At 39.6% G+C, this 11,229-nt stretch overlaps 1 protein-coding gene across 1 annotated transcript in view; it reads left to right on the top strand.

Moving 5' to 3' along the window:
* Positions 1–11,229, top strand: part of KIAA0232 (KIAA0232 ortholog) — a 49,057-nt gene that overhangs the window by 32,144 nt on the left and 5,684 nt on the right. Inside the window, 2 exon segments of the mRNA XM_029086337.1 lie at positions 1–3; positions 5–2,640. The exon segment at positions 1–3 is cut by the window's left edge and continues 654 nt beyond it. Coding sequence (XP_028942170.1) covers positions 1–3; positions 5–2,640 — 2,639 coding nt within the window.

The raw sequence follows: 11,229 nt of genomic DNA, 5'->3' as shown, positions 1-11,229 counted from the left end.
AAAAAGAGTATAAAGAAGAACCCTTGTGGTATACTGAGCCCATTACAGAGTATTTTGTTCCTCTTAGCAGAAAAAGCAAGCTGGAGACTACGTACCGCAACAGAGAAGATATATGTGGCGTAACATCAGAGGCTGTAGAAGAATTGTCTGAATCAGTGCATGGTCTTTGTATTAGCAACAATAATATTCATAAAACATACCTCGCAGCAGGTACTTTCATCGATGGTCACTTTGTAGAAATGCCTGCAGTTCTAAATGAGGATATTGACCTCGCTGGGACCTCAATATGTTCTCAACCAGAGGACGACAAATATTTAGATGATGTTCATCTGTCAGAACTAACACACTTCTATGAAGTGGATATTGATCAATCCATGTTGGATCCTGGTGCCTCAGATACGATGCAAGGGGAGAGTCGGATTTTAAATATGATTCGACAAAAGAGTAAAGAAAAAACTGATTTTGAGGCAGAATGTTGCATAGTGTTAGATGGAATGGAGTTGCAAGGGGAAAGTGCAATATGGACAGATTCGACCAGCTCTGTTGGTGCTGAAGGGTGGTTCTTGCAAGACCTTAGTAATTTAGCTCAATTTTGGGAGTGCTGTTCATCTTCTAGTTCTGGTGATGCAGATGGGGAAAGTTTTGGAGGAGATTCTCCGATCAGATTCTCCCCCATCTTAGACAGCACAATGCTTAATTCACACATGCTTGCTGGCAATCAAGAGCTCTTTTCAGATATTAATGAAGGGTCTGGTATAAACTCTTGTTTTTCAGTGTTTGAAGTGCAATGCAGTAACTCTGTTTTACCATTTTCTTTTGAAACACTCAACTTGGGAAGTGAAAATGCAGATTCTAGTAGCACTGCTAATATTCTTGGGAAAACACAGTCTAGATTGCTAATATGGACCAAAAATAGTGCCTTTGATGAAAATGAACACTGTTCCAATCTTTCAACAAGAACCTGTAGTCCATGGTCACACTCAGAAGAAACACGTTCAGATAATGAAACTTTAAATATTCCATATGAAGAATCCACACAATTTAATGCAGAAGATATTAATTATGTAGTTCCTAGAGTGTCTTCGAGTTATGTAGATGAAGAAATTCTAGATTTTTTGCCAGAAGAAACCTGCCAGCAACAAGCTAGAACTTTAGGAGAAATGCCCACTTTGATTTTCAAAAAAAAATCTAAGCTAGAATCTGTCTGTGGTATTCAGCTAGAACAAAAAGCAGAAAGTAAAGACTATGAAACTACACAAGGGTGTAGTGACAGCAGTCCACATGGAGATGGCTACAGCTCAGGGGTTATTAAAGATATTTGGACAAATATGACAGACAGAAATTCTGCGGCGATGGTAGAAATAGAAGGAATAGAAGATGAATTGTTTTCAACTGATGTAAATAACTATTGCTGCTGTTTGGATACAGAAGCAAAAGTTGAAACCCTCCAGGAGCCTAATAAAGCAGTGCAGAGATCAGAGTATCATCTCTGGGAAGGTCAAAAGGAGAATTTAGAGAAGAGGGCCTTTGTCTCAAATGATTTATCAAAAGTTGATGGTGGTGACTATACAACACCATCAAAACCTTGGGATGTTAACCAGGATAAAGAAAACTCATTTATACTTGGTGGTGTGTATGGGGAGCTCAAAACATTTAACAGTGATGGAGAATGGGCAGTGGTGCCACCTAGTCACTCAAAAGGGAGCTTATTGCAATGTGCAGCTTCTGATGTAGTGACAATAGCTGGTACAGATGTTTTCATGACTCCAGGTAATAGCTTTGCCCCTGGCCATAGGCAATTATGGAGGCCATTTGTATCATTTGAACAGAATGAGCAATCAAAGAGCGGAGATAATGGATTAAATAAGGGGTTTTCTTTTATCTTCCATGAAGACTTACTGGGAGCTTGTGGTAACTTTCAAGTTGAAGAACCAGGGCTTGAATACTCATTCTCTTCCTTTGACCTGAACAATCCATTTTCACAAGTTCTTCACGTAGAGTGTTCGTTTGAGCCAGAAGGAATTGCATCTTTCAGCCCTAGTTTTAAACCTAAGTCAATTCTGTGCTCTGATTCGGACAGTGAGGTTTTACACCCCAGGATATGTGGTGTTGATCGAACGCAGTACAGGGCTATTCGGATTTCTCCAAGGACTCACTTTCGCCCGATTTCTGCATCTGAACTTTCTCCAGGTGGTGGAAGTGAGTCAGAATTTGAGTCAGAAAAAGATGAGGGAGGTATTGCTGTCCCTTCTCAAGTAGATGTATTTGAGGATCCACAAGCAGATCTCAAACCTCTGGAAGAAGATGCAGAAAAAGAAGGGCATTATTATGGAAAATCAGAGCTTGAATCTGGAAAATTCCTTCCCAGATTAAAAAAGTCTGGAATGGAGAAGAGTGCACAAACATCATTGGATTCCCAAGAAGAGTCGGCTGGGATTTTGCCAGTGGGAAACCAAGATCCCTGTTTAGAATGCAGTATGAAAGAATCTCTAGATGGGAGGGCGATGGAGAGCTCCAAAGTAAACTGCAGGATAGTGGAGCCACGCGAGGAGACTAGCAGGTTTTGCAGTTGTAAAGCAGGGTGCCATTTCCCCACATACGAGGATAATCCTGTTTCTTCGGGAGAGCTGGAAGAGGTATGTGGCTATATAAAATTATGGAATTTGCAGCTGGCAGCTGATAGCCAGCAGTTTGTCATGTGACAGTTCAATTTAAATGTTTGTATAGTTCCCTAGAAAAATACAGTTTTGTAGAAACACTGGAGGTTCCATCTGAACATAAGGAAAAACCTTTTTGCTCTAAGGGTGACCTGACCTAGTGATGGCACAGGTTGTCCAGGAAGGTTGTAGAGTCTCCATCCTTGGAGATACTCAGAAGACATCTGGATGTCATCCTGGGCAGCCTGCTCTAGCTGGCCCAGCTTGAGCAGGGGGAGTTTGACATGTTGACCTCCAGAGTTCCCTTTGAACCTAATCATCCTGTGATTCTGTGAAAAATTAACCATCTTCAGGCATTATGGTGTCATCTTGCGTACTTTTAGAAATATATGCATGTTTATACTTTAAAATATGTGACTTCAAAATCTGTTTACCTTAGGTTTTTAGGTTATCTGATTTGCATATAATATGTTAAAATGTGCATAAAGTTTGCGTAATGAGATATTACTGATTTTGATTCAAACCTGTTTTAAAATTTTGAAGAGCAAGATCTGAAGTCAGCCTTTGCAATATGAATTATAATTACTTCCAAGTAGAAGAATTTGGAGTTGAATTGCTGGATGTAAACTTCAGGAAAGAAAGATGTGTAGAAAGGCTTAATTGTCTGGAAATTAAAATGTTCTCTCATCAGTGTACACACAAAAAGAAATAAAACATGAATACAAAATATCAACTACCATAGTACTGTAAGGAGGCCTAACTATAACTACGGGTTAAACTCAGTTTTCTCTGAGGTTACTGTAGCCATACGTAAAGTAGTTTCCAGCCAGACATAGCCAAGTTCTTCTTGCTGTTATCTCCCTCTGCTCTTGAGAAGAAATATTTGACCAGCAAAATGAAGGTCAATGAAAGCTGGTGAAAGGCCCGGAAGGAATGTCATGTGAGGAGCAGCTAAGGACTTCAGGCTTGTCTAATTTGGAGAAAAGGAGGCTGAGGGGTGACCTTGTTGCTCTCTACAGCTGAGGCTTTCTGAGGAGAGGGTGCTGAGCTCTTGTCCCTGAGATCCAGTGACAGCACGTGCAGGAATGGTTCACACCTGTGCCAGGGAAGGTTTAGACTGGACATTAGGGAGCATTTCTTTACTGAGAGGGTGGTCAAACACTGCAACAGGCTTCCTAGAGAGGTGGTTGATGCCCCAAACCTGTCAGTGTTTAAGAGGCGTTTGGACAATGCCCTTAATAATGTGCTTTAGCTTTTGCTCAGCCCTGAAGTGGTCAGGCAGTTGGACTAGATGATTCTCTTCCAACTGAAACAGTCTGTTGTATTCTGTTCTAAAATAACTCAGTTATTTTACAGCCAGCCCAGAGATGTTGCCTGGATAGTTATAAGTTGCACCTTACATTTTCTTTTCCTCTTCAGCCTCCTCTTCCACATACTCAGCAGTTGTAGTATCTACATTAGGAGGGAATTTTTTTCATTTGCAGCTGAGGAGTTGCACCCAGCTTGTGTTGTGCAATTGTGTACTCCTCAATTACAAGTTTGAAGCACTAATTCATGTATGGGAAAGCTAACTTTTTTCTTGCTAAAACTAAACCTAACCTTTTTGTTGAACAGAATCAGAGTTCCTTATTTTCCTTCTTCCCCATTTGTTTCTTTGCTTGTCCTCCTTTAAATTAATTGCTATTGCAGCTTCTTTTCCCAGTGTCAGTAAGTTGATGTCTGCTGCTTGCACAAGAGAATCAAATTTGTGACTTTTCCAGGCCCTTTCTGGACATCTTGGTTCTTGCAGCTCTGTTAAGTTAGCAGCAATGAAGCAGCTCAAAATCTTTTCTGGATTCTGGGAAGTTTCTGAGTTTGTGACAGGCCCTGCAGAAAGAATCACCAAAAAATTTTATAAACTTAGACTAAGTCAGAACAGGTTCTGGAATTACCTGTTATGAGGAGTAAGCAGAATCTAACTTCGTCATGCAGTAGGACATAGTGAGTGAACCAATGGTGTAATACAGTTATTTGTGACAGCAAGAGTCTAAAGTTTCTTCCAGTCCTTTTCAGATCTCCTTTCTGGATGCTTAATTCTCCACGAGGATGTTTATTCTCATCTTCACTTCAACTACTTATCCGTTCAAGAAAGTAGTTACGTGTCTGGTGTAAGATAAGTTTATAGTGGTTCCATAGTTTATGGTAGTTGTGAAGCTTGAAAAAAACCTTTGGTACTGAGTAGTGCTCAAAAAGCTCTGGTATTTTATTTTCTTTAAATTCCTTAGTGCAAGAGGAAAGCCAACTGCTGCCTTTGCTCAGGTCATATGATTTTGCAGGCATTTTCATAGCTTCACAATTATAAGCCACTAAAAAGTACTAAGGGCCAACAACCTTCTCAGCAGTCTAGACTAATTTGGTTTGCAATTAAGCTCTTCCTAGGGAGCTTGAGGAGCCTGATTACAACCTAAACTCAGAAAGTCTGGGTTAACTAGTCCTCCTGTATCTAGCATGTCTGAAGAGTATGTGTGCACACTCTGGGCTTTTCTAAGAGCCATTAGTGTGTGTTTGAAGATAATAAGCTTTTTGGCTTCAGAACATTTATCTAAATCTATTATTGTAGTTAAGTCTGTAAAATAAGAGGTTTTTAAAGCATTAAAACAATTTTTAATATGTTGGTTATGAAGTAAATTGCAGAATTGCATTATTGCAAAATAATGACTATATTGTGTGCAGGAAGGGTGCAAATGTCATGCAAGTATGTCTTCTCTGTGAAAACTTTTTAGGAGTGATATTTATTTTCATGAGCATTAAACAAAATTAATATAAAATACCTAGAATTAGAACAGTTTAAGAGAAGCGTTCTTCCTGGACACCCCCGACATACGTGCATGGGAAAAATTTACTTGAGCAGAGGCAATGGAATTGACTGATTGGTATAGATCAGTATTTCTAAAGGATTTTTAAAAATGAAACTTCTGTGCTTCCTTTTACTGGCTTGCAATCAAAATTAAAGTTATTGTTTAACTCACTGTTACCTAACGAAGTTTTAATTGTGTTCTGAGGTACCTCCAATATTTTTGCATAAATAATGGCTGTGAAAATACTAAGGTAGATCAGACAGTAATAGTAAAACATTCTGTTCTGCATCACATAGACTTGAATTATATATGTGCTGTGCAAACACACATCTTTTAATTCCTCCTATTTATAAAACTGTAGGAGAATCTGGTTTAGTTTCCTCCCTCTTACCTTCTATATTAGAGCACTTCTTTTAGACTTGTAGTATATTTTGCAGAAGGAATTTGCTGCAGAAGTTCTTCAAGAGTGAATTATAGTTATATACCTAGCCTTAAGATTAAAACAAAACAAAAGCTAAACACACCTCCCCCCCCCAAACAACAACAGCAAACCCCACAAAAAATACCCAGTGAAGTACAGTACTTTTTCTTCCAAGTAAATGCTCTTACCATTTAGCTGTGGAGCCGTGGGTAAGTACACACTCTGGCCCAGTTAATGGCCTCTGAACAGAACAGTTCTCAATCTCCAACCAACAAATTCTGTATGGGCTCTGATCTAGTAGGTGTGCCCTGAGAATGCTTATACTGTTGGGTGCTTGACATAGATAAAGGGACTTGGGGGTTTTTTGGGATCGGTACGAAACTTTTGAGGTCTGAACATGCCTAGGACAATGCATTTGTGGATGAGGAAATCTCGCCAGCAAAAACCGTAAGGGTTTATGAACCATGTCTTAACTGGCCTATTAGATTTGGTGAGGTACTTTGCTTGACTGGAGTAATGAAATGTAAGTTTTTATCTCCTTTAGGAAGAGCTGTCAAGAGTGGAAGGGGAGAGGCATAACTTACATACATTGGTTCTGAGATCAGTAGTGTAGGAGATAACCTGCCATAAACCTGGATAGTGATAAGAAGGTGACAAAATTCAAGAGTCTGCTTTAAAATCAGGAGAATCAAGTGGGAAAAACATTCAAGAGCATGTAGAGTCATCCACGTACAAAGCAAAGGACTTACCTGTAAAAGAGGGAGTAACTTCGGGGCTGTCTGAGAAGGCATTGGTCCAGATGGTTCTGGATATGGGTTGATCATGGCAGATGATGAAAACACCTACAAAGACTCGGAGCTCCAACTTTCTAATTAGGACGACATTAATTTGCTGAGATTTTGAAGGATGAAAGGACCTTGTATGAGAGGAATCTTAAAAAGATGGAGTTTCACAATGACAGTATAAAAATTCATGAGGAAAAAAACAAGGTATAAAGTAAGCAAAAAAAATAAAGATTTGGTACACCTGAAAGTCCTAAAAGTAAATCAGAAACAGAAAAAAATGACTGAAGGACATTTCTGAGAGACAGAACTAACAAGCTTGGAAAGCTGTTTAGTGTGATTTTTTTGTCATTGTTTGAATGGTTGGTGAAAAGACCATTAAGCAAAGGAGTAGTACAGATAAATTACAGTGTTTCAGCTAGTTGTAGGAACATTCAACTAAGTGTCATGTGGAGCAGCAACTAATGTAAAAAAAGTCTAGTAGAATACTTGTTTGAGAATGCATAGAAGATAGAAAATATTTAAAAGGCAAGCACATTGCCATTTTTTTAAAGAGGAATATGGAACCTGGGATGGTACCAATGTGACTCTTAAATTTCCTAAATAAACATTTTAACCAGTAAATGGCATAGATGCATGAGAAAATGAGAAAGTTTCTAAGTATTGGTTTGTCAAAAAGGCTGCACACTCAAAATAACTGTCAGGGGCTCACTGGAGGACAAGGGAGATGATTAATTTTTCTTGTCTGGGAAGTAAAACATATTTATGAAAATCCCTGATGATATCAAACTAGGAAAGTCTCTAGTTACACTGAAAGACAGGATTAGAATTAAAAGGTTGTTAAATTGGAGAAATGTTCAGAAAAATCAAATGCAATCCAGCAGGGACAAATACAAACAAAAAAAAAGAAAAGGAAAATAAAATAGTAATCCTCTTCACAAACACAGTGTGAGGAGTGACAGGCAAGGAAATGATGTGAAACAGAAAAGCAGCTTCAAGTAGATGATAAAAGCATAAATCAGCGATGACACACTGCAAAAGACAGCATTGTCGTAGATAAATAAGAAAGCCCTTCTGTAAGAGAGGAGGTAATTGCACTTCTGTAGCTGGAAAGCCTTTCCTGGAGTACTGGGCTCAGCTCCCATTACCTTGTATCAAGAATGATGGCCTGAGGAGATTGACACAAAGATCACTACTTTTGAAAACAGCGTGAGGGAACTGGGGCTGTTTTATCTCAAAAAAAGAGAGAAACAAGAACCCAGCAGTTTTGCAGAAGCCATGTTCATAGTTACAGGAAATAAGGAAAAAGTTGTGCTTGTCCTGTAGGCTTTGCTAAACACAAAGGCAGTGGATGTGATGACCTTAAATCACAGCAAGGAAAGCTAAAGAAAAAGAACTATAACCAGAAAATGAGCTTACTGTAACACTCAACTGTTTTTAGGGAAGCAGTGGAAATTCTGTCTTGAAGAGATGTAGAGTGTAGGAATAGTGCATTGCAGTTGATTCCAGTTTTGTGCCTGATGATCTCAAGAGTCCCTTAAACATTTATTTTCTGTGAAATTCGAGAATTAGGTGACTGCCAAATAGTTTTTAAGAACATAAAGTCTAGACTCGGCTCCCTTTGTTCATTTGTGACTAGCTCCTTGAGACACATGTATCTACCCTGGGTAGCTGCTGAACTAAAATTAGGATCTGATCTTTTGGAATGAGACTCAATGGGTTCATAGAAATAAAATAAATATTTTTGAATTTGTGGTTTTTTGTAATTTATCAGCATGAACTTCCTTTTTAGTACATCTGTATGCATAAGGGGATGGGGAAGGAACCCCACTCCCTGCCCCCTCCAGATTTCTCCTACTTTTTGTTCCTTGGCTTTTCCATCTGTGCATTTATCATGAAGGTAATAAAACCTCCTACTGCAGATGTAACAGTACCAGGTTTATAATTTTATCATATGAATGGGTCTTATTCTGCTTTCATACTTCTAGACCTGGTCTTTCCCAGCTTTGGTAGTCACTGTTTCCTCACCTGCCTAAATGCTCTTGTCAAAGATCTTCCTCTTCTTCCAGAGAACTTCCTAAAAGTTGGCTGAGTATCCTGTCCTACAGAAGCTACAGTTAAATGTTATCTTATGTCAGCAAACCAGCAGTACCACTCACATGTGCTGTTTGCCAGGCTGCCTGCTGGTCACAGTTAAAAACTGTGGCGTTGGGTATGTCCCTTGCTGTAGGGAGTATGGAAGAGTCTACACATGCGAAATGGGCCCCCTGGGCATTTGTTCTAGTAGGCTGTCTGAAGTTTGTTCAGCAGAGTGACTGGTGCCTTTCCCCACATCAATATAATGTGACATTCTGCTGCATTCTTGCAATACAGCCAAGTCATCAGCTTCATCAGCTAATAAATTGCATCTTCCAAAGAAAGCAAATACAATAAAGCTGCAAAACAGTAATCTTCCTTGGCTGCTTTATTTCAAATATGTGTGAGTGGAAGAGATTAGTAAATATCTCATCAGCTGTAGGAAACAGCATTCATGGTGCAGGAAACAATCTTTCCCTTCTGTCCTTGTTTTCCCTTTTCTTCAGTTGTATCCTTGACAAAAAACCAAATTGCTATTCCATCGTGATGCTGGAGATCAAATGTGCTGTTCAGAACGGTCATTATCCACTTAAACTCACAAAATCTCTCCATGTAGCTGCTTTACTCCTGCCAGATTACAGAGTTGTTTCACTGTAATTTGATCTTTGAAGCAGCACTAGAATTTTTAGTTCAAACAATTTTATACTTGCTTTTATTCCTTTAGAAAGTACTTGTGCTGATGTTTACAAAGAATGGTTCTTCTTTTGTATACTGGAGGTTCCAGTGAGATTTTGGGTAAAAGACTTCAGTGGGCAGCGCTGCTGTTGTATGAAGTTCTCGGGCAGGTTCATTTGAGAAAACAGACAAAATGATGTTGGAAGGAACAGATGTGAGCTAGATGCCAAGGAAAAACATACAAATGCTAATTAAATTTTTGAAACTATTTTACTCTTTCAAACTTTTATACAAATGGTAGCAAACACTAAAATGTTGGTTTTTTTCTGCTGTTGGCTTAACTCTCAGTAGGGGACAGATGAGAGGGGGACGGAAGCAAAATTGAAGTTTTAGCTTTTATGTGTAACTGCAGAATTCTGACTGAATCTACTGAAAATTTGTAGACAATTGTGACTGAAACCCTACAGGAACTGGGGGGAGGAGGATGTTTCACGACTATAACATTACTGTAGTGTTTGTGCTAGTGAATGCTGAAGTCATCAAGTGATTTTATATATCATCAACCAGAAGCTCCAAGAGAAGCCTCAGCTGCCCTGTGTCCCACTGTAAAACAGGAAAGGAAATCCATCAGTTTTCTCTCAGACCTGCAGCAAGGCTGGGAGTGTAACAGTGCTGCAGTTGGGTTTGTCTTGTCTTTGAGCTGTACTTAAGAATCAAGTAAAATAAATACGAATACTTTCAGATTTCCACTTGCCACTTGTACTAGTACAATTGAGAGTAACAGCAGTTTAGATAGGCAGGTGCGAAACATTAAAACTTTTCATAAAATACTGGAAGTGCACACGAGTATGTGTTAGAGGAGAAGGTGGCATAAATTGAAAATGCAGTTTTAAAAAGGAAAGAAAAGGAAGGTAGAGTCATGGGACTGTTCTGGAGTTGGTATTTCTTATTTGCTAATTAGAGGTACTTCCTTAGTTTCCAGAAATTTTCCTGATGACAGACTGTACAATTCTAGTAAAAGTCTAAGTAACTGTAGGAGAAAATGGTTTTCTTTGGCAACTATAAAATGGAGATCAGCTCATATCCCCCATCACCTCCCCAACAGACCCCCCAAATGCTTTAGTATGGATTGCAGGTCTTTACATCCCTCCTTTCACGTCATGCATCTGACCTTGATGCTGGTTTAGCAATAACACACGTCATTCCATGAGCGTCAGTGCGGGGGCAGGAGGGCCAGGTCTGAGCTCAGACTGAAGTCCTGCTGGGCTGCTTCTGCATGCAGCCAGAAGATGTGTCTCTGGCTTTCTCTAACTCTTCTTGTGTTGAGGGAGTGATGGAAGGACACGGGAGCCGAGGCAGCCTGCAGCCACCATCAGTTCCGTCACTGAGCCGTCCTGAAGCAGATACATGGGCTCTGACGATGACTTAGCCCAGGAAGCCAGACAACTGTGGCACGTTACACTCTGCCAGACCCAAGCTGGCTTTGTGTGTAACCCGCTGTGGCTCATCCAGCTTATCCCGTGTGCAGATAGGAGTGCAGGTGTGATACCAGCAACATGGAATGCTTGGAAGTTAATAAAGCATTGTGTCTGTGGAGTTTACATGCCTCTGTCTGTAGTCAGCAGCAGAGTGAGGCTTCCATGATTGAAGTTATTTGTAAATGCACATAATTCTTACAAAGTTCTCCTTTAGATACCCTTGAGCTTTCTTTCTTTCTTTCTTTCTTTCTTTCTTTCTTTCTTTCTTTCTTTCTTTCTTTCTTTCTTTCTTTCCCTCTTTCC

The sequence above is a fragment of the Antrostomus carolinensis genome, unplaced genomic scaffold (assembly GCF_000700745.2).
Source record: "Antrostomus carolinensis isolate BGI_N321 unplaced genomic scaffold, ASM70074v2 scaffold8308, whole genome shotgun sequence".
NCBI lineage: Eukaryota > Metazoa > Chordata > Aves > Caprimulgiformes > Caprimulgidae > Antrostomus > Antrostomus carolinensis.
The sequence above is the reverse complement of the archived record's forward strand: the minus strand, read 5'-3'. Positions and strand labels throughout refer to the sequence as shown.